This window comes from Pseudophryne corroboree, chromosome 4 (genome assembly GCF_028390025.1).
Source record: "Pseudophryne corroboree isolate aPseCor3 chromosome 4, aPseCor3.hap2, whole genome shotgun sequence".
Taxonomy (NCBI): Eukaryota; Metazoa; Chordata; class Amphibia; order Anura; family Myobatrachidae; genus Pseudophryne; species Pseudophryne corroboree.
The window spans coordinates 323,442,033-323,466,347 of NC_086447.1; the positions used below are offsets into that span (position 1 = coordinate 323,442,033).

Here is a 24,315-nt window from a genome sequence, read left to right on the forward strand (position 1 = left end):
AGTGATAAATAATAAAGTTGCATTGTAGAAGGAAATTCTAACCAGACACAAATAAAAGTACTAATTAAGTACAAATAAGTATATACGTCTGTTGCCTTCCCCGTTAAAACAAATGAGTCTGCTTTCATGCTCCTGTGAGTGGGTGCTTCTGATGTGGTATACACTCCCCCAAAGAGGAGTGGCCATGCCCTCAGCATGCTGTGGTTACACCCCCTCCTGCTGGGGCAGAGGGGCCCAGGAAGTTATTGTACCGGGGCCCCGAATTTCTCTTGGCAGCCCAGAACCTACCAATGGCCATCCTCACAGCACTATAAGAGAAAGTGACACGGTTGATGCTAGATTCAAGTGGCCTAAGGGACCTTTTCCGCGAGGGAGAGGAGCCACGACACAGGGGGGAGGAGCTAGGCCAGCGGGATAGTTCCTCTACTATCCACGCCACCAACTATTACCTTTAGTAATCAGGTGGCGAGCGAAGCGGAGCAGAGCAAGCCACCGAGCCTGAAACGTGGCGAGCGAAGCGAGACCGCGAGGGTACTTTTTGGGTATAGCTCCTCCCCCTGGTGATGTGTCTCCTCCCCTAGGTACGTCAGAAGGTCCTTTCTCCCACTCTGATATAGAAACAACTTACTTTCGTGGAGAGGACCTTTCCCATAACCCCCTGGGTCCATGTCACAATCTTCTAGATGCTACCCTCTCTGCATCGGGCATCTTGATCGTTGAAAGTTCTCTGCCTCCAACAATCGATATGTATAAAGAATAAAGACAGAACACAGGTCACTTCTCGATACGGTTGTGCTCGCCACACTTTTCTATTCCAAATAGATTGTGACATGGACCCAGGGGGTTATGGGAAAGGTCCTTAGCGCGAAGAGAATCTAGACGCAACCTTCTCGATACTGACTTCTCCGGGACCCCAACATTACCAGTCCCATTCCTTCCCCCCGCCTTCCCGGTCACATGATGATGACAGGAATCCCCTGCCCCTCGCTCTGTCGGCAGCAGCTCCTCCCTGTAACCCGGATGTGGCTGACGGCTGCTGCATTGGCGCGCTGCAGAGCGGATTACAAAGCCGACAGCAGAGTGTAGTACGCGGCAGCCGGGGGACAGGTGAGCGCCTGGGTAGGGAGCCCGCAGTAATGACCGCTGGTGCCCTCTGGCTGATAATAGCATAAATACATTTTTATCTGTTTACTTTGTACAAGCTTACAGATTCTAAAAGCCATGGCTTTCATCTCCCTAGTCCATGGGTCTTCAACCTGTGGCCCTCCAGCTGCTGTTAAACTACATGTCCCAGCATGCCCTGCCACAGTTTTGCTATTAAGGTATGCTAAAACTGAGGCAGGGCATGCTGGGATGTGTAGTTCCACAGCAGCTGGAGGGCCGCAGGTTGAAGACCCATGCCCGGGCCTAGTCCCATAAATCCTTATGGTGTGTGTGTGTTATATAGTATTGCTTATACGTGACTGCTGGTACATATGTTGGTATGAGCCTGTGTGTGTTATTAGCCAGTAAGTAGACATTACAGCTGAGTGATGTACTGTGTGCACTGTGTTGGCAGCTGCAGGAGAATGCAGGCTTTCCTGAGAGGGGGCACCTCCATCAGCACCAAGCCCTGGAAGGAGAAGACCCCAGCAGCCGGTTCTGGCAGTGACAGCAAGAGGCAGAAACCAGTCCCTTGGGTGGAAAAATAGTAATTTTTTTTGCATTTTAAAAATTACTTTTCAGTGTTGTAAATGAAGTTATTTTTTTGTGTGTGAGTCTTCATGTTTAGATTTAGCCTAGATAGTCTTTGGGAAGTTGTTTGCTAAAAAATAAGCATTTTCCATGTTCACCTTTGCTCAAGCATAAAACCTTAAATCCTGGACTGTAATGGCAGGGGAGAGGGGGTTATAGTACAGTACCTGCCTTGTTTTTTTTGTAAACTGCTCTCTAAACTAATCTTTGCCACCCTCCTCAATTTCCACTCCCGACATGCTGAACCTCTGTCAGTCACTCCATTGGTTCCCTGTACCTCACATCTCCAGCCTCATGTCCTCACACATGCGGATTCAGTATGATATTCTGGACGATGGGATGCCAGCGGTCAGAATACCAACACTGGCATCCTGATAGTGTAAATCCCTACAGTGGGGAGGCAAGACTTTTCCCCCTACCCACTAAATCTCCCTTTTGTGCAGACTGTATCCTCCCGGTGGTGCCTAAACCTAACCAGATCGCCAGTACAACTGTAACCTTGTGCTTTATCAGCATGTTTCCAGTTGTAATGCTGATCTTATTGACCTGCCCAAAGTAGAAGGTTAACCAATGTCGATCCCAAGTAACCATCACAAATTGATATACTATTTGTATCTTGGGTCTGATTCAGACTTGCCCGCTTCGCAGTTTGCTGTACCAAATTGCGCCTGCGCAGTCTTTCGTATTGTGGGCTCATACCCGAAGGATCTGTCCGCAACATCACCTTAGAATTATCAAGGATTTTGTGATACTGCATTTTCCCCAAATTAGAGTTTCATACAGTGAAATACACTAATTTTCAGTCTGTAAATGCATAACTTAAAGTTTTCTACTTTGTATGTCGTTTGTCCGATCTGCCATTGTAAGCAGAAGAGCTTTGTACTAAATATTGTACTATAATTAGTGTTCCCACTAAGATGGCGCAGTGGTGTGAGGACAGTATTGCTGTGCGCATTCAAAAAGGGGTGTGGTCCTGCTCTTACTGTTGGGGGGCAGTGCAGCCCCTTTAATGTCACTAATGGGGGTGTGCCCAGCTTTAGATGTCACAACTTGGGGTTGTGCCCAGCGCTAACGGAGGTCAGCATGGCACTGGGCAGGCTGTTTTAGCAGGGCGAGGCGTCCTGCTAAAACATCCTTTCTTTTAGACTTATGGGGATATTCAATTTGCCCTGAAGAAACATCTGGAGTAATACCTTCCCGATGTTTCTTGTGCTGTTGCGGTCGGACTATTTGATTAGCTCGGGCAGTAAAAAGTGCATTTACAACCGTAAACGCACAGGTTCAGTTAAACCTGTATGTTTTCGGGTGAAATAGCCCCATTTTCGGATGAAAACGGGGCTGTTATCTGGGATTTTGCTTCGCCTGCAGGTGAAACATCCCTGATAAGCCGCGGCACGCGCCGGCTTATCAGGGCTAATTAGATAGCCACACCTGGCGAAACATTACACCAGACAGCAAGTGAGGGTAATTGAATATCCCTGTAAGTGTCCAATTCAATTGTTTTGGGTGTCTAAGAATCCCATCTAAACTGAACTTTCTAGATGCTCAAACAACTGTTGCAATTCAATTGTGTTTGGGCGCCCATGCACATTGCGCATGTTGTGCCAGAACAGACAGGGTTTAGTCATCTAAAACGACTAAACCCATCTAAACTCCCTGCTTGGATGCCCAAAGAGCCCAGTTTACATAAATTTTTTTCTTTTCTTTTTTCTCGCACCTCAGGATGCTGCGAGAAAAATGTGTCCTCTGCGGCCACTGGGCGCCCAAACGGCAGAACAATTGAATTGCTGCTGCTGGGCGCCCTTTAGTGGTGTCCGTGGAATAACATTTGTATCGGCCGCTTAGTGTTAGACTTAAACAATTTCATCTGTTTAATACAAACTCTCTTCCCAAGTCCACATTTTTGACAAAGCTCACTAAATAACATCTAGAAAATCTTTGACCTGGGAACCCGAATGTTCCTTGATATTGCAATATTAGTTTCTAAGTGAACATAGGCTGTGCAAAGTTGTAGCTCTGTCCAACAAGTCCCAATGTTAAAAACTCAACATTATTTGGATTTAAAGTCTCCCAGTGTCAAAATTGGTCAACGCTGCCAGGGAGTGTGTTCTCCAAAGATATGTCGACTGTATTCTAATCTTTGCCCAACTGCCAATATTGGAATACAGTTTTTGACACTTTTTATGGGTGGGGGTGTGTGTGTATATAGATTCACCTGTTCAACAAAATAACAGTATTATATATAATTTATCAGGTGCTACACAGTGTCTGCAGTGCTGTACATAGGTATTATATAAATATAAATGGGAAGTAGTCAATATCCCGGCACCCAGAATGCTGACGGTCAGAATCCCAGCAGCAGTATCCTGACAGATCGTGATCTTAAGTATTGGGGTTAGGCTGCGGGAGGGGTGGGTTAGGATTAGGGTTACAATACTTCCCAAAACCTGTTGGGATTGTGAACGTCGGGATTCCGCTGCCGGGATATTTATTTATTACCAGTTAATTATATAGCGCACACATATATTCTGCAGAGCTTTACAGAGATTATTTAGCCATTCACATCGGTCCCTGCCCCAGTGGAGCTTACAATCTATCTTCTCTACCAAATGTACACGCACACACATTCACACTATCGTACGTAACCCCTTATAAGCAACAGCTAACCATAGTGCAAGTACAAAGTCTATGAACAAAGCATTACTGTACCTTCACATAAGTAACAGGTTTGTACAAGTTTAAAACTTGACATCTGACCGTTTCAAATTGTCTGAATAAAAATGAATGAATGCAATTTCAATCAAATTGCACGGCAGGCAGAAAAATCCATCAGAAGACATGGATAACAGACATTACTATAACAGTTATGTGTATTCAGATGAAAGGATGCAGCATGATCAAGTAAGCATACAGAACCAATTTAGCACAAGACATGACAGAAACATGAGTGGACAGACGTGGGAAATAAGGTAGGAGGACACTGCCGGTTAGAGCTTGCATTCCATTGGGTTGGAATAATATGTGACAATAGTTATAGTGAGGACCACTTAGGCCTGAGTGGCAAATGGGTTAGGTCCCTGACAGTATGGAGTTGGTGTCAGGAGCCTGGGATGTACCTCAAAAAAGCGGAGTAGGAAGGTTGGCCCCGATTCAGCATGGTACGCTAATGTGCTGAAACCGCTATTAGATGATTTCAGCACCTGTACGCGTACAGTGGTGTGCACATATGCAAGGTATTAAACTGCTATTTCAGTCTAAAGGACCCCATACACCTAGAGCGATAATGCCCGATTTCGGGCATTCGGCCTGATATATTGGATGAAATTGGGCATTTTCCTGTGAGCATCGGATCGGATCCTCCAGATTGAATGTGCTGCATATGCAATCAGGTCCGACCTGGGGGCATGGCTGGGATCGCCCAAGATATATCGTATGCAAAAGGGCAGCATACAATGTATCTTGGCCGATCCTGCCGCCTGGGAGGCTGCCGGGGTGATCGCCTGCGATCGCCTCCGACATGTGGTCGCTCTAGTGTATGGGGCCCTTTAGTCCTGTCGGGGGGTGGTGACGGGGCATTAACTCTGAGTTTTGTGGGCGTCGACGCACCATTTGGGGGGCGCGGTCCGGACAACACAGCTGTGTCTGGACCATTTGGGGAGTGGGCCACAGTGGCTGCATGATGTCACTTGCAGCGATCCAAAAGATGGTAACCCTCCGCCTGCCTATGCATCTAGGCTGCGAAGGCAGGGGGTAACCTTAATCATGTGAGCGCATAGCTGTTGACCACTGATCTACAGGGTAACATAGAACTCTTATAAGAACTTCTTTTTTTAAATGGATTGTCCTCTTTTGGAAAGGCAACAGTTTTGTTAAAAATAAGTTATCACTCTTGTTACGAAAGGACCAGTAAGTAAAGTTGCCAACAGTCTGTCTTGTTTTTTCTCTAACGTCCTAAGTGGATGCTGGGGACTCCGTAAGGACCATGGGGAATAGTGGCTCCGCAGGAGACTGGGCACAAAAGAAAAGCTTTAGAACTACCTGGTGTGCACTGGCTCCTCCCCCTATGACCCTCCTCCAAGCCTCAGTTAAGATTTTGTGCCCAAACGAGAAGGGTGCACACTAGGTGGCTCTCCTGAGCTGCTTAGTGAAAAGTTTAGTTTTAGGTTTTTTATTTTCAGTGAGACCTGCTGGCAACAGGCTCACTGCATCGAGGGACTAAGGGGAGAAGAAGCGAACTCACCTGCGTGCAGAGTGGATTGGGCTTCTTAGGCTACTGGACATTAGCTCCAGAGGGACGATCACAGGCCCAGCCATGGATGGGTCCCAGAGCCGCGCCGCCGGCCCCCTTACAGAGCCAGAAGACAGAAGAGGTCCGGAAAATCGGCGGCAGAAGACGTCCTGTCTTCAACAAGGTAGCGCACAGCACTGCAGCTGTGCGCCATTGCTCTCAGCACACTTCACACTCCGGTCACTGAGGGTGCAGGGCGCTGGGGGGGGGCGCCCTGAGACGCAATAAAAACACCTTGGATGGCAAAAAATGCATCACATATAGCTCCTGGGCTATATGGATGCATTTAACCCCTGCCAGAATACATGGAAAAACGGGAGATAAGGCCGCCGATAAGGGGGCGGAGCCTATCTCCTCAGCACACTGGCGCCATTTTCCCTCACAGCTCCGTTGGAGGGAAGCTCCCTGGCTCTCCCCTGCAGTCACTACACTACAGAAAGGGTTAAAAAAGAGAGGGGGGGCACTAATTATGCGCAGTATTAAATAAAACAGCAGCTATAAGGGGAAAAACACTTGTATAAGGTTATCCCTGTATATATATATAGCGCTCTGGTGTGTGCTGGCAAACTCTCCCTCTGTCTCCCCAAAGGGCTAGTGGGGTCCTGTCCTCTATCAGAGCATTCCCTGTGTGTGTGTGCTGTATGTCGGTACGTTTGTGTCGACATGTATGAGGAGAAAAATGATGTGGAGACGGAGCAGATTGCCTGTAATAGTGATGTCACCCCCTAGGGGGTCGACACTTGAGTGGATGAACTGTTGGAAGGAATTACGTGACAGTGTCAACTCTGTATAAAAGACATTGGTTGACATGAGACAGCCGGCTACTCAGCTTGTGCCTGTCCAGACGTCTCATAGGCCGCCAGGGGCTCTAAAGCGCCCGTTACCTCAGATGGCAGATATAGACGCCGACACGGATACTGACTCCAGTGTCGACGGTGAAGAGACAAATGTGACTTCCAGTAGGGCCACACGTTACATGATTGAGGCAATGAAAAATGTTTTACACATTTCTGATAATACGAGTACCACCAAAAAGGGGTATTATGTTCGGTGAGGAAAAACTACCTGTAGTTTTCCTGAATCTGAGAAATTAAATGAGGTGTGTGATGATGCGTGGGTTTCCCCCGATAACAACTGATAATTTCTAAAATGTTATTGGCATTATATCCTTTCCCGCCAGAGGTAAGGGTGCGTTGGGAAACACCCCCTAGGGTGGATAAAGCGCTCACACGCTTGTAAGGGCTCTACCCTCTCCTGAGATGGCCGCCCTTAAGGATCCTGCTGATAGAAAGCAGGAGGGTATCCTAAAATTTATTTACACACATACTGGTGTTATACTGCGACCAGCAATCGCCTCAGCCTGGATGTGCAGTGCTGGGTTGGCGTGGTCGGATTCCCTGACTGAAAATATTGATACCCTAGATAGGGACAGTATATTTTTGCCTATAGAGCATTTAAAAGATGCATTTCTATATATGCGTGATGCACAGCGGAATATTTGCCGACTGGCATCAAGTCTAAGTGCGTTGTCCATTTCTACCAGTAGAGGGTTATGGACACGACAGTGGTCAGGTGATGTGGATTTCAAACGGCATTTGGAAGTATTGCCTTATTAAGGGGAGGAGTTATTGGGGTCGGTCTTTCAGACCTGGTGGCCACGGCAACAGCTGGGAAATCCACGTTTGTACCCCAGGTCGCCTCTCAACATGAGAAGACGCCGTATTATCAGGCGCAGTCTTTTCGTGGACAAGCGGGCAAAAGGTTCCTCATTTCTGCCCCGTGACAGAGGGAGAGGAAAAAAGGCTGCAGAAATCAGCCAGTTCCCAGGAACAGAAACCCTCTCCCGCCTCTGCCAAGCCCTCAGTATGACGCTGGGGCTTTACAAGCAGAATCAGGCACGGTGGGGGGCCCGTCTCAATGAATTTCAGCGCGCAGTGGGCTCACTCGCAAGTAGACCCCTGGATCCTTCAGGTGATATCTCAGGGGTACAAATTGGAATTCGAGACGTTAACCCCTCGCCGTTTCCTAAAGTCGGCTTTACCGATGTCTCCTTCTGACAGGGAGACAGTTTTGGAAGCCATTCACAAGCTGTATTCCCAGCAGGTGATAATCAAGGTACCCCTCCTGCAACAGGGAACGGGGTATTATTCCACACTGTTGTGGTACCGAAGCCGGACGGCTCGGTGAGACCGATTCTAAATCTAAAATTTTTGAACACTTACATACAGAGGTTCAAATTCAAGATTGAGTCACTCAGAGCAGTGATTGCGAACCTGGAAGAAGGACTACATGATGTCTCGGGACATCAAGGATGCTTACCTTCATGTCCAAATTTACCCTTCTCACCAAGGGTACCTCAGGTTTATGGTACAGAACTGTCACTATCAGTTCAGACGCTGCCGTATGGATGGTCCACGGCACCCCGGGTCTTTACCAAGGTAATGGCCGAAATGATATTCCTTCGAAGGAAGGGAATTTTAGTTATCCCTTACTTGGACGATTCTCTGATAAGGGTAAGATCCAGGGAACAGTTGGAGGTCGGTGTAGCACTATCTCAGGTAGTGTTGCGGCAGCACGATTGGATTCTCAATATTCCAAAATCGCAGCTGGTTCCGACGACTCGTCTTCTGTTCCTAGGGATGATCCTGGACACAGTCCAGAAAAAGGTGTTTCTCCCGGAGGAGAAAGCCAGGGAGTTATCCGAGCTAGTCAGGAACCTCCTAAAACCGAGCCAAGTCTCAGTGCATCAATGCACAAGGGTTCTGGTAAAATGGTGGCTTCCTACGAAGCAATCCCATTCGGCAGATTCCACGCAAGAACTTTCCAGTGGGACCTGCTGGACAAATGGTCCGGGTCGCATCTTCAGATGCATCAGCGGATAACCCTGTCACCAAGAACAAGGGTGTCCCTCCTGTGGTGGTTGCAGAGTGCTCATCTTCTAGAGGGCCGCAGATTCGGCATTCAGGACTGGGTCCTGGTGACCACGGATGCCAGCCTGCGAGGCTGGGGAGCAGTCACACAGGGAAGGAATTTCCAGGGCTTATGGTCAAGCCTGGAGACATCACTTCACATAAATATCCTGAAGCTAAGGGCCATTTACAATGCTCTAAGCTTAGCAAGACCTCTGCTTCAAGGTCAGCCGGTGTTGATCCAGTCGGACAACATCACGGCAGTCACCCACGTAAACAGACAGGGTGGCACAAGAAGCAGGAGGGCAATGGCAGAAGCTGCAAGGATTCTTCGCTGGGCGGAAAATCATGTGATAGCACTGTCAGCAATTCTGGGAGTGGACAACTGGGAAGCAGAATTCCTCAGCAGACACGACCTCCACCCGGGAGAGTGTTGACTTCACCCAGAAGTCTTCCACATGATTATAAACCGTTGGGAAAAACTCGACAGGTATTGCGCCAGGTCAAGGGACCCTCAGGCAATAGCTGTAGACGCTCTGGTAACACCGTGGGTGTACCAGTCAGTGTATGTGTTCCCTCATCTGCCTCTCATACCCAAGGTACTGAGATTGATAAGATGGAGAGGAGTAAGCACTATATTCGTGGCTCCGGATTGGCCAAGAAGGACTTGGTAACCGGAACTTCAAGAGATGCTCACGGAGGATCCGTGGCCTCTACCTCTAAGAAGGGACCTGCTCCAGCAAGAACCCTGTCTGTTCCAAGACTTACCGCGACTGCGTTTGATGGCATGGCGGTTGAACGCCGGATCCTGAAGGAAAAAAGGCATTCCGGATGAAGTCATCCCTATCCTGATCAAAGCCAGGAAGGATGTAACCGCAAAACATTATCACCGCATTTGGCGAAAATATGTTGCGTGGTGCGAGGCCAGTAAGGCCCGACGGAGGAAATTCAACTGGGTCGATTCCTACATTTCCTGCAAACAGGAGTGTCTATGGGCCTGAAATTGGGGTCCATTAAGGTTCAAATTTCGGCCCTGTCCATTTTCTTCCAAAAAGAACTAGCTTCAGTCCCTGAAGTTCAGACGTTGTAAAAGGGGTACTGCATATACAGCCTCCTTTTGTGCCTCCAGTGGCACCTTGGGATCTCAATGTAGTTTTTGGGTTCCAAAAAAGTCACATTGGTTTGAACCACTTAAATCTGTGGAGTTAAAATATCTCACATGGAAAGTGGTCATGCTGTTGGCCCTGGCCTGGGCCAGGCGCGTGTCAGAATTGGCGGCTTTATCCTGTAAAAGCCCTTATCTGATTTTCCATTCGGACAGGGCGGAATTGAGGACTCGTCCTCCGTTTCTCCCTAAGGTGGTTTCAGCGTTTCACCTGAACCAACCTATTGTGGTGCCTGCGGCTACTAGGGACTTGGAGGACTCCAAGTTGCTAGACGTTGTCAGGGCCCTGAAAATATATATTTCCAGGACGGCTGGATTCAGAAAATCTGACTCGCTGTTTATCCTGTATGCACCCAACAAGCTGGGTGCTCCTGCTTCTAAGCAAACTATTGCTCGTTGGATTTGTAGTACAATTCAGCTTGCACATTCTGTGGCAGGCCTGCCACAGCCAAAAATCTGTAAATGCCCACTCCACAAGGAAGATGGGCTCATCTTGGGCGGCTGCCCGAGGGGTCTCGGCTTTACAACTTTGCCGAGCAGCTACTTGGTCAGGAGCAAATACGTTTGTAAAATTCTACAAAATTGATACCCTGGCTGAGGAGGACCTGGAGTTCTCTCATTTGGTGCTGCAGAGTCATCCGCACTCTCCCGCCCGTTTGGGAGCTTTGGTATAATCCCCATGGTCCTTACGGAGTCCCCAGCATCCACTTAGGACGTTAGAGAAAATAAGAATTTACTTACCGATAATTCTATTTCTCGTAGTCCGTAGTGGATGCTGGGCGCCCATCCCAAGTGCGGATTGTCTGCAATACTGGTACATAGTTATTGTTACCAAAAAATCGGGTTATTGCTGTAGTGAGCCATCTTTTCTAGAGGCTCCTCTGTTATCATGCTGTTAACTGGGTTTAGATCACGAGTTGTACGGTGTGATTGGTGTGGCTGGTATGAGTCTTACCCGGGATTCAAAATCCTTCCTTATTGTGTACGCTCGTCCGGGCACAGTATCCTAACTGAGGCTTGGATGAGGGACATAGGGGGAGGAGCCAGTGCACACCAGGTAGTTCTAAAGCTTTTCTTTTGTGCCCAGTCTCCTGCGGAGCCGCTATTCCCCATGGTCCTTACGGAGTCCCCAGCATCCACTACGGACTACGAGAAATAGAATTATCGGTAAGTAAATTCTTATTTTTTTTCTTGTTGCCTTAGTTTCATCTTACTTCAGTTTTTTAAAGAATTTCTGTTTGTGGGTGACAAGCAGTCCAGTACTCTCAAAAGTAGATAGTGAAATGGTTCAATGATCTTATTGGACTCTGGAAATTTTTCTACAGCAGACAAAGCTGTCTGAATTCAGTGTTTTGAAATCGTACAACTAAACTTGAACTGTACTATAACTTTCATATAAAGAACATTTCTGCTTTTGCCGGTTCTAAATTATTGTATTTGATTTTTATTTTTTTCCCCTTGCGAACATGTTGTACAGTTATGGTATTGCTTACATCGTAGGTTTTCCATTGCACACCAGTGGAGTGCAAGTTAATCTTATGTCAGCAGAATGCAATGTGCTGTTCCGGAGAGCACATCATGTTGATGATGGTAATTATGGGGGTCATTCCGACTTGATCGTAGCTGTGCTAAATGTAGCACAGCTAAGATCACAGACATGCGGGGGGACGCCCAGCACAAGGCTAGTCCGCCCCGCATGTCTGGCCGCCCCCTATCTCCCCTCCCCCCCCCCCACACACACACACACACACACACACACACACACACACACACACACACACACACACACACACACACGATGCTTTTCTACTTGAAGAGTTACTCGCTGCCCTGGGTCGAAGCGGCTGCGTGTGACGTCACGCAGCCGCTGCGGCCCGCACGGTCCGGCCACGCCTGCTTGGACGGACCGCGCCCCCAAAACGGCGGCCAAACGCCGCCGTGCCGCCCCTTCCCACCCAGCGACCGCCTTTGCCTGTCAATCAGGCAGAGGCGATTGCTAGTCAACAACGGCCTTCAGCCATCCTGCATGCGCCGTTCTGACACGATCGCACCGCTGCGACCAAATGCAGCGTGCGATCGGGTCAGAATAACCCCCTATATCCCAAGACACAGTGAAGCCGATTCAATTGTTTTACGCAAAATGGAGCCATTCAATTGGTGCTTTGTTTAAATGCCCGGTAGCCGCGGGAATGACATTTCTTTTCACAGCCTTTTGCAAGAGGAAATGTGCATTAAGTCTCTACTTTGAGCGTCTGAACGGGAGGTTGGACACTCAAAGCAGGACTTTAGACGGGTTTAGACATTTTACGCAGATAAATCCTATCTGTTTGGGTGCAACATGCATGTGCACCCAAACACCAACAACTGAATTGCGACAATTGTTTGAGCATCTAAACAGTCCTGTTTAGATTGCAAAAACAGATGGCCAAAACAATTGAATCGGCAGCATTGGGGAGGCAATACAATTGTAAGGTATAACAGTGTATGTGGCATGTTAGGCAAACCTCATGAAAATTGTTAGATTGTAATATAATTTGTAGATGATCAGTGCAGATTTATCAAACATGCATTCTCTGTAACCTATGTATATATATGCCTGCAATAAACCTCTGTACCTACAAGTAGTACAGTATGTCAGTGTATTATATAATGCAGTGTAATATATGCAATTGTCCATTCGGGGGCACTCTTAGGTCACTCTAGAAAACCAACTCAGAGCACTTTTACGTGTACTGAAAAAAAAATAGTTGTTTAATTATATAGGAACATATGAAATCGTGGGTTTACTGAAATGAAAGTTGTGGCTGCAGTCAGAATTATTCTGGTTGAGCAACTCATTGTTTCACTCAATGAAGTGTAAATGTGAATTGTGTTTATTAGTACGGTTAACTTGGTGCTGATCTGTTCTGCTTTCTCTACATTTATAAACAATGTGCGGACACATCAGAAACTATTTTGTAACTATGTAACCAAACTACATCTGTTGTGTGTTTTTAGTTTTTGTCTTTTACATAATCGATAGATGTAGAGAGATTGTTCTCCATACTAGTAAAGTTAGATACACTAAAAGTGTGTACACACAGTGCGATATGCACTTAAGTGTTAGTTAGTGTTAGTGCATATTGCACCATGTGTACACAGCTTGCGATGCCGATGCGTGGCATCGCAAGCAAAAATAGACTGTGCAAGCAGCCCAACATTGACTACATCGGCCGGCCCCGTCGAATAGTCTGTCGGGCTAAAGCCGCATTGCACTTTGTGTGCGCGGCTTTACTAAGAGCGTGTGTTAAACCAAGCATTGTAAATAGGGGTTCAGTATGATTTACCGGTGGACGGATGCTGGCTGTCAATATGTTGACAGCGGCATCCCACACGCCCGAATGCTGGCAGCGGGGCGAGCGTAAAGAGTCCCCTTGGTTGCTCGCTGCACTCACCACAGGATCTATTCCCACTCTATGGGTGTCATGGACACCCATGAGTTGGAATAGTCCTGTTGCGCCGGGATTACGTTTTTTGTCAGTCGGGATTCCGACATCTGTATCCTGACCGCCGGGATCCCGACAATCGTCAAATTAAACTCATACCGTAAATAAGTTTGTTTTTTATACAGAAAGAACCATTTTTCTAACCTATAGCTATATAAGACCAAATGACACCATCCATATCCTTTTGGTGTCCAGCTGCTTTGCGTGCTGCTGGGTAACAGCTGGCTAGCTACTCATGTTTCATTGCATGGCATATATTTCTCTCCTGTTTGCATCAAACATTAACAAGCTGTGATTTCCCTGTAGCCGACCCAAATGTGTGGATGAAGTTGCTTTCCAAGATGAGGTGGTGGCTGTGCTGAAAAAGTCACTGGAAGGCGCAGATGTGAGTAAGAAAAAAACAATACAATTAAACATGTTTTCAAATGGCTTGAGAATGTAAATGTGCACATCATCTATTGGAACATGATTTGTTCCCTGCTTGACTGTAGATTGCATTTGCGAGTAAAAATTGGATGACAGAATGAGGAACCCTTTGAAATACTGCTTAGACCAGTCTTCAGACCGTCTTTATATTCCGACTAGTCTAGCTCTTGTCTCACATTTCAACAACACCAGTAAAAATGTTATCAAAATAACAGCAAAACTAGAGGTGCAAATTTATTTTAATAGTTTTTCTCTTACGTCCTAGAGGATGCTGGGCTCCACATTAGTACCATGGGGGTATAGACCGGTCCAACAGGAGCCATTGACACTTTAAGAGTTTAAGTGTGTGGGCTGGCTCCTCCCTCTATGCCCCTCCTACCAGACTCAGTTTAGAAAATGTGCCCGGAGGAGCCGGTCACAGCTAGGGGAGCTCTACAGAGCTTCTTAAGGATAAAGTTTTTCTCTAACGTCCTAAGTGGATGCTGGGGACTCCGTAAGGACCATGGGGAATGGCGGCTCCGCAGGAGACTGGGCACAAAAGTAAAGCTTTAGAACTACCTGGTGTGCACTGGCTCCTCCCCCTATGACCCTCCTCCAAGCCTCAGTTAGATTTTTGTGCCCGAACGAGAAGGGTGCACACTAGGTGGCTCTCCTGAGCTGCTTAGTGAAAAGTTTAGTTTTAGGTTTTTTTATGTTCAGTGAGACCTGCTGGCAACAGGCTCACTGCATCGAGGGACTAAGGGGAGAAGAAGCGAACTCACCTGCGTGCAGAGTGGATTGGGCTTCTTAGGCTACTGGACATTAGCTCCAGAGGGACCGATCACAGGCCCAGCCATGGATAGGTCCCAGAGCCGCGCCGCCGGCCCCCTTACAGAGCCAGAAGACAGAAGAGGTCCGGAAAATCGGCGGCAGAAGACGTCCTGTCTTCAACAAGGTAGCGCACAGCACTGCAGCTGTGCGCCATTGCTCTCAGCACACTTCACACTCCGGTCACTGAGGGTGCAGGGCGCTGGGGGGGGGGCGCCCTGAGACGCAATAAAAACACCTTGGATGGCAAAAAAATGCATCACATATAGCTCCTGGGCTATATGGATGAATTTAACCCCTGCCAGAATACATGGAAAAACGGGAGATAAGGCCGCCGAGAAGGGGGCGGAGCCTATCTCCTCAGCACACTGGCGCCATTTTCCCTCACAGCTCCGTTGGAGGGAAGCTCCCTGGCTCTCCCCTGCAGTCACTACACTACAGAAAGGGTTAAAAAAGAGAGGGGGGCACTAATTACGCGCAGTATTAAAAATACAGCAGCTATAAGGGGAAAAACACTTATATAAGGTTATCCCTGTGTATATATATATATAGCGCTCTGGTGTGTGCTGGCAAACTCTCCCTCTGTCTCCCCAAAGGGCTAGTGGGGTCCTGTCCTCTATCAGAGCATTCCCTGTGTGTGTGCTGTGTGTCGGTACGTTTGTGTCGACATGTATGAGGAGAAAAATGATGTGGAGACGGAGCAGATTGCCTGTAATAGTGATGTCACCCCCTAGGGAGTCGACACCTGAGTGGATGAACTGTTGGAAGGAATTACGTGACAGTGTCAGCTCTGTATAAAAGACAGTGGTTGACATGAGACAGCCGGCTACTCAGCTTGTGCCTGTCCAGACGTCTCATAGGCCGTCAGGGGCTCTAAAGCGTCCGTTACCTCAGATGGCAGATATAGACGCCGACACGGATACTGACTCCAGTGTCGACGGTGAAGAGACAAATGTGACTTCCAGTAGGGCCACACGTTACATGATTGAGGCAATGAAAAATGTTTTACACATTTCTGATAATACGAGTACCACCAAAAAGGGGTATTATGTTCGGTGAGGAAAAACTACCTGTAGTTTTCCTGAATCTGAGAAATTAAATGAGGTGTGTGATGATGCGTGGGTTTCCCCCGATAACAACTGATAATTTCTAAAATGTTATTGGCATTATATCCTTTCCCGCCAGAGGTTAGGGTGCGTTGGGAAACACCCCCTAGGGTGGATAAAGCGCTCACACGCTTGTAAGAACAAGGGCTCTACCCTCTCCTGAGATGGCCGCCCTTAAGGATCCTGCTGATAGAAAGCAGGAGGGTATCCTAAAATGTATTTACACACATACTGGTGTTATACTGCGACCAGCAATCGCCTCAGCCTGGATGTGCAGTGCTGGGTTGGCGTGGTCGGATTCCCTGACTGAAAATATTGATACCCTAGATAGGGACAGTATATTATTGCCTATAGAGCATTTAAAAGATGCATTTCTATATATGCGTGATGCACAGCGGAATATTTGCCGACTGGCATCAAGTCTAAGTGCGTTGTCCATTTCTGCCAGTAGAGGGTTATGGACACGACAGTGGTCAGGTGATGCGGATTCCAAACGGCATTTGGAAGTATTGCCTTATTAAGGGGAGGAGTTATTTGGGGTCGGTCTTTCAGACCTGGTGGCCACGGCAACAGCTGGGAAATCCACGTTTGTACCCCAGGTCGCCTCTCAACATAAGAAGACGCCGTATTATCAGGCGCAGTCTTTTCGTGGGCAAGCGGGCAAAAGGTTCCTCATTTCTGCCCCGTGACAGAGGGAGAGGAAAAAGGCTGCAGAAATCAGCCAGTTCCCAGGAACAGAAGCCCTCTCCCGCCTCTGCCAAGCCCTCAGTATGACGCTGGGGCTTTACAAGCAGAATCGGGCACGGTGGGGGCCCGTCTCAATGAATTTCAGCGCGCAGTGGGCTCACTCGCAAGTAGACCCCTGGATTCTTCAGGTGATATCTCAGGGGTACAAATTGGAATTCGAGACGTCTCCCCCTCGCCGTTTCCTAAAGTCGGCTTTACCGATGTCTCCTTCTGACAGGGAGGCAGTTTTGGAAGCCATTCACAAGCTGTATTCCCAGCAGGTGATAATCAAGGTACCCCTCCTGCAACAGGGAACGGGGTATTATTCCACACTGTTGTGGTACCGAAGCCGGACGGCTCGGTGAGACCGATTCTAAATCTAAAATCTTTGAACACTTACGTACGGAGGTTCAAATTCAAGATTGAGTCACTCAGAGCAGTGATTGCGAACCTGGAAAAAGGGGACTACATGATGTCTCGGGACATCAAGGATGCTTACCTTCATGTCCCAATTTACCCTTCTCACCAAGGGTACCTCAGGTTTATGGTACAGAACTGTCACTATCAGTTTCAGACGCTGCCGTATGGATGGTCCACGGCACCCCGGGTCTTTACCAAGGTAATGGCCGAAATGATGATACTCCTTCGAAGGAAGGGAATTTTAGTTATCCCTTACTTGGACGATTCCCTGATAAGGGTAAGATCCAGGGAACAGTTGGAGGTCGGTGTAGCACTATCTCAGGTAGTGTTGCGGCAGCACGATTGGATTCTCAATATTCCAAAATCGCAGCTGATTCCGACGACTCGTCTTCTGTTCCTAGGGATGATCCTGGACACAGTCCAGAAAAAGGTGTTTCTCCCGGAGGAGAAAGTCAGGGAGTTATCCGAGCTAGTCGGGAACCTCCTATAACCGAGCCAAGTCTCAGTACATCAATGAAATGGTTCTGGGAAAAATGGTGGCTTCCTACGAAGCAATCCCATTCGGCAGATTCCACGCGAGAACTTTCCAGTGGGACCTGCTGGACAAATGGTCCGGGTCGCATCTTCAGATGCATCAGCGGATAACCCTGTCACCAAGCACAAGGGTGTCTCTCCTGTGGTGGTTGCAGAGTGCTCATCTTCTAGAGGGCCGCACATTCAGGACTGGGTCCTGGTGACCACGGATGCCAGCCTGCGAGGCTGGGGAGCAGTCACACAGGGAAGGAATTTCCAGAGCTTATGGTCAAGCCTGGAGACATGACTTCACATAAATATCCTGAAGCTAAGGGCCATTTACAATGCTCTAAGCTCAGCAAGACCTCTGCTTCAAGGTCACCCGGAGTTGATCCATTCTGACAACATCACGGCAGTCACCCACGTAAACAGACAGGGTGACACAAGAAGCAGGGGGGCAATGGCAGAAGCTGCAAGGATTCTTCGCTGGGCGGAAAATCATGTGATAGCACTGTCAGCAGTATTCATTCCTGGAGTGGACAACTGGGAAGCAGACTTCCTCAGCAGACACGACCTCCACCCGGGAGAGTGGGGACTTCACCCAGAAGGTCTTCCACATGTTTATAAAACTCGACAAGTATTGCGCCAGGTCAAGGGACCCTCAGGCAATAGCTGTGGACGCTCTGGTAACACAGTGGGTGTACCAGTCAGTGTATGTGTTCCCTCCTCTGCCTCTCATACCCAAGGTACTGAGAATTATAAGATGGAGAGGAGTAAGCACTATATTCGTGGCTCCGGATTGGCCAAGAAGGACTTGGTAACCGGAACTTCAAGAGATGCTCACGGAGGATCCGTGGCCTCTACCTCTAAGAAGGGACCTGCTCCAGCAAGGACCCTGTCTGTTCCAAGACTTACCGCGGCTGCGTTTGACGGCATGGCGGTTGAACGCCGGATCCTGAAGGAGAAAGGCATTCCGGATGAAGTCATTCCTATCCTGATCAAAGCCAGGAAAGATATAACCGCAAAACATTATCACCGCATTTGGCGAAAATATGTTGCGTGGTGCGAGGCCAGTAAGGCCCCGACGGAGGAATTTTTCAACTAGGTCGATTCCTACATTTCCTGCAAACAGGAGTGTCTATGGGCCTGAAATGGGGGTCCATTAAGGTTCAAATTTCGGCCCTGTCAATTTTCTTCCAAAAAGAACTAGCTTCAGTCCCTGAAGTTCAGACGTTTGTGAAAGGGGTACTGTATATACAGCCTCCTTTTGTGCCTCCAGTGGCACCTTGGGATCTAAATGTAGTTTTTGGGTTCCAAAAGTCACATTGGTTTGAACCACTTAAATATGTGGAGTTAAAATATCTCACATGGAAAGTGGTCATGCTGTTGGCCCTGGCCTGGGCCAGGTGCGTGTCAGAATTGGCGGCTTTATCCTGTAAAAGCCCTCATCTGATTTTCCATTCGGACAGGGCGGAATTGAGGACTTGTCCTCAGTTTCTCCCTAAAGTGGTTTTCAGCGTTTCACCTGAATCAACCTATTGTGGTGCCTGCGGCTACTAGGGACTTGGAGGACTCCAAGTTGCTAGACGTTGTCAGAGCCCTGGAAATATAGGTTTCCAGGACGGCTGGAGTCAGAAAATCTGACTCGTTGTTTTATTCTGTATGCACCCAACAAGCTGGGTGCTCCTGCTTCTAAGCAGACTATTGCTCGTTGGATTTGTAGTACAATTCAGCTTGCACATTCTGTGGCAGGCCTGCCACAGCCAAAATCTGTAAAAGCCCATTCCACAAGGAAGGTGGGCTCATCTTGGGCGGCTGCCCGAGGGGTCTCGGCTTTACAACTTTGCCGAGCAGCTACTTGGTCAGGAGCAAATACGTTTGTAAAATTCTACAAATTTAATACCCTGGCTGAGGAGGACCTGGAGTTCTCTCATTTGGTGCTGCAGAGTCATCCGCACTCTCCCGCCCGTTTGGGAGCTTTGGTATAATCCCCATGGTCCTTACGGAGTCCCCAGCATCCACTTAGGACGTTAGAGAAAATAAGAATTTACTTACCGATAATTCTATTTCTCGTAGTCCGTAGTGGATGCTGGGCGCCCATCCCAAGTGCGGATTGTCTGCAATACTGGTACATAGTTATTGTTACCCAAAAATCGGGTTATTGCTGTAGTGAGCCATCTTTTCTAGAGGCTCCTCTGTTATCATGCTGTTAACTGGGTTTAGATCACAAGTTATATGGTGTGATTGGTGTGGCTGGTATGAGTCTTACCCGGGATTCAAAATCCTTCCTTATTGTGTACGCTCGTCCGGGCACAGTATCCTAACTGAGGCTTGGAGGAGGGTCATAGGGGGAGGAGCCAGTGCACACCAGGTAGTTCTAAAGCTTTACTTTTGTGCCCAGTCTCCTGCGGAGCCGCTATTCCCCATGGTCCTTACGGAGTCCCCAGCATCCACTACGGACTACGAGAAATAGAATTATCGGTAAGTAAATTCTTATTTTTTTTATTTTTTTTTGAGTTTATTATATTACAGGGAGGCTGCTGGCAACAGCCTCCTTGCTTCATGGGACAAAGGGGGAGGGGGGGTAGTAGATTCCGCCCTGCACGATCTGAGCCACTATCACCGCTGACAGGACACTGAGCTACTGAGGGGATAGATTGTTCCTCGCCACAGGGGATCGCTCACCCCAGCAGCATGCCGCCACCCCCTTACAGAGCCAGAAGGTCGGTAGCGAGTGAGTCACCGACCCCCCCCCCCTTGCAAGCGGGGGGCCGGTGTGAAGATGGCGGCAACAGGGTAGGGAGTGCGGTATTAACAGCGCTCCGGAGCTCAGAGGCACACTGTACGGTGCTGTGAGGAGGCGCCCTGAGCCAGCGCCTAAACCCTGCACTGGTCAAAAAGCCTGTCGGGGTCCGTGGATCTCAGCCAGAATTATCCTCAGGCCAGTATAATCATTGTGAAGAGCGGGAAGACAGCGCCATTTTGGGGATGGAGCTTCTCCTCAGAGCGGACCCAGCAGCGTGGAAGGCTGTCACTTTGTTGGCCTTAGCTTCTGCTAGACGTGTGTCGGAGTTGGGGGCTTTGTCATGTAAAAGCCCATACTTGATCTTCCATGAAGATAGAGCTGAGCTCCGAACGCGTCCGCAGTTCCTTTCGAAGGTTGTGTCGGCATTTCATATCAACCAACCTATTGTGGTGCCAGTTGCTACTGACTCTTCAATTTCATCAAAGTCCTTGGATGTTGTAAGGGCTTTGAAAATCTATGTGAAGAAGACTGCTCGTCACAGGAAATCGGACTCTGTTTGTCCTATATGATCCCAAGAAAATTGGGTGTCCTGCTTCTAAGCAGTCGATCTCTCGCTGGATCAGGTTAACTATCCAGCATGCGTATTCTACGGCAGGATTGCCGTGTCCTACTTCTGTTAAGGCCCACTCTACTCGTAAGGTGGGGTCTTCCTGGACGGCTGCCCGGGTGTCTTGGTTTTACAACTTTGCCGAGCAGCAACTTGGTCTTGGTCGAACACGTTTGCAACGTTCTACCAGTTTGATAATTTGGCCTCTGAGGACCTTGGTCAATCAGTTCTGCAGGAGCTTCCGCGCTCTCCCTCCCGTTCTGGGATCTTTGGTACATTCCCCTGGTACTAATGTGGACCCCAGCATCCTCTAGGACGTAAGAGAAAATAGGATTTTGGTTACCTACCGTAAATCCTTTTCTTGTAGTCCGTAGACGATGCTGGGCGCCTGCCCAGCGCTTAGTTTTCCTGCAATTGTTATCTGGTTCAGTACAACTTTGTTTTTAGTTACGTACTGCATTGTTACTTGGTAAGTACTGTTTCAGCGGTTGCTGAGTTTTCAAGCTAAGTTAGCTTGATGTGCCTTGTATGTGTGAGCTGGTGTGAATCCCACCACTATCTGTGTCAAATCCTTCTCTCGAAGATGTCCGTCTCCTTGGGCACAGTTTCTAGACTAGTAGGAGGGGCATAGAGGGAGGAGCCAGCCCACACTCTCAAACTCTTAAAGTGCCAATGGCTCCTGGTGGACCCGTCTATACCCCATGGTACTAATGTGGACCCCAGCATCCTCTACAGACTACGAGAAAAGGATTTACCGGTAGGTATCCAAAATCCTATTATTACATTCTATGCAGTGTCACTATGTTTACAGCGTTTCTTACTAGACTCAATTTCACTTATTTAAATAATTGATTGTATTTATGTACCAAGAACAAATAAATTGTATATGAATCAAAATTCTTTGCTCTAGGCTAATTCCCTAAAATTGTTGCACTAATTTCAAAAGTAAAGCAATAATATCATAATTTATAAATATGAAAGTGTTACAGTGTATCAGTGTATATACTTTTTTTTTTTTTTTTTTAAACTATAAATTGGGTATCCAATTGGGTATAATTGGGTATTTGATATCCAAATGCAAGGCCACAGTTTTTTGTTTTGTAATGATGCAACAATGGAATGAGCTGTTCATTTTCCTTTTATGAAACTGAAATATTAATTAGGATTTGACAAATCCTATTTGCTAGGTTATCATGGCGCAAATAATAGAATGCACACTTGTGCCAGAGGAATTTTTCTGATTTTGTAAGCTCCATCTAGTCTCCTGCTCTGGATGGCAGATGGATAGAAACTATTTGGATTGGTTCCTGACATTTAGCTTTTCCACATACATCGTTCACCATCGCCACTGATGGCACTGTTCCAGCTGGAGTTCCAGTATGCTGCAGCTGGAATTAGCTAATGAAAGGCACAGCTTTCACATTAGTAATAGTGATGGAAGAGCTAAAGTTCAAATTGCTTAAGGGGGAGTAGGGAATTGTTCAGTTTGAGCATATACTACTACTAATAACAATATTGATTACATTTATGTTTCCAGTAGGGGACACAAATTGGAGTGAAACTTTTGTGAGACCACCAGTTGGTGTAAAATGAGTGATTTGTGTTGGACACAAGGCTGTGTAATATATAATTCCAGCAATCATTGTTTCTTCATGATGCTGGTAGTGTTCGCTCAAGGTTTTTTGTGGATCGATTGCTGATCACCCATGAAGGCATATTTTAATTTTGAAAGTTAGATTAATTCCATAAAATACAAGAATTACTGTACAAGACATAGGAACCCAGAATATCTCTGTACATTGTCTCCTCATGTAACATACAGTATAATACGTATATCCCCAATACAGTATATTCCCAATAAGACATAACTCTGTATACTCCGCAGTGACTGGTGATTCCCAATCTTGTGGTCGTTAAGCAGTGAGTTGATATAGTGGAAGACCAGCAAGTTCTTGGACACAGGTAGCATGTGATTTGGGTAGGAGATGATTCCCAGTCAGCATGGTATTCCAGAAAAGAACAGGGCCCATATGTACGCTGCTCAAACAGCCTACTGTGAATGTTATGATGGAACCTACTCATGAATATAGCCCCACCCCATGATATTGTTTACAAAGTTTTAATTGTGAAATTACTTTTATGACTTTGGGAATAATTTACTTTGATTTAAAACTAGTCACTACTAGGGATTTTCTCTTTTTGTAAGGAGGCTAAGGGGGATATTCAGTTAGTGACGAATTTTCAGGCAGTCGAAAAATTGGCACTAATTCGACCTGTGTGTATTCAATAGTGGGCATTTTTGCCCGTGATTTTTTTTTTCTTTTTCGAAACTGCATGGGCGAAAACGGACCCAAAAACTGTCTAATGCCTGCAAACTTGACAAAACACGTGGATCGGCGGTTAATTTGCTGATCCACATGGTTTTCGCCCGTGCAGATTTTTCAACCACTCGAGAAAAACGGCATGGGCATAACGGCACTAATTGAATAACCCCCCAAGAGTACTCTCCTCCACAGCAAAATATCTTCCTTTAATTAAGATAATAAAAATGCCCTATAACATTTGTATTGCTATACAGAGAATAAATGGAGTTTGTGATTTTTGTATTGCTCACTTATTGGATCTCTGGTGCAGCAAAAAAACAAATGTCCGTAGACAAGCAAGCAAGAAATTGTTACCACTGCTTTTCCAGTTATCAAATACATTCTACTTCAAATTTGACATCAGTGGGCATATTCAATTGCTATCCGGTCTCTAGGTCGACCACACTTAGGTCGACAATGTCTAGGTCGACCACTATTGGTCGACATGGTTTCTAGGTTGACATGAGTTTTTCACATATTTTTTGTTATTTTTTGAACTTCTTCATACTTTACGATGGACTACAATTGGGAACGGTAACCTTTGCCGAGCGCAGCGAGGCACCTTGCCCGAAGCATGGCGAGCGGACACTGTGCACTAATTGAGGATCCTGGTCACTGTACGGAGAAAACGACGCCAAAAAAGTGAAAAAAAACCTCATGCTGACCTTCTGTCATGTCGACCTAGACACTGTCGACCTAAGTGTGGTCGACCTTGCATACCACACCAATTCAATTAGTGCGTGAAAAACTACCATGATAACTAGTAATGCACAAACATCGCAGATTCTGTGAATGAGTTTGTTGTGCTGATTCTGATTCTGTTTGGAATAAAGCAAGAAAGAGCAAGTAACTTTGCACCTTGGCAAAACAATGTTGTAATGCAGGTGGGACAGAGAGATTTAGATTTGAGAGGGCCATGCCCTAGCTGAAATCTGAATTGCTGCATTAAAATAAAATTGTCTAGCTTTTTGGGGCTACAATCAAAGATGGACAGTATTTACTAGAGATGAGCGGGTTCGG

General features: G+C 47.1%; 1 protein-coding gene across 1 annotated transcript in view; it reads left to right on the forward strand.

Annotated features, from left to right (window-relative positions):
* The first annotated feature begins 934 nt into the window (after positions 1 to 934).
* The window catches only part of RFC4 (replication factor C subunit 4), a 138,853-nt gene continuing 115,472 nt past the window's right edge, over positions 935 to 24,315 (forward strand). Inside the window, exons 1-3 of the mRNA XM_063916350.1 lie at positions 935 to 1,107; positions 1,559 to 1,690; positions 13,888 to 13,966. Coding sequence (XP_063772420.1) covers positions 1,569 to 1,690; positions 13,888 to 13,966 — 201 coding nt within the window. The 5' untranslated portion in view covers positions 935 to 1,107; positions 1,559 to 1,568. The remainder of the gene's footprint in view (positions 1,108 to 1,558; positions 1,691 to 13,887; positions 13,967 to 24,315) is intronic.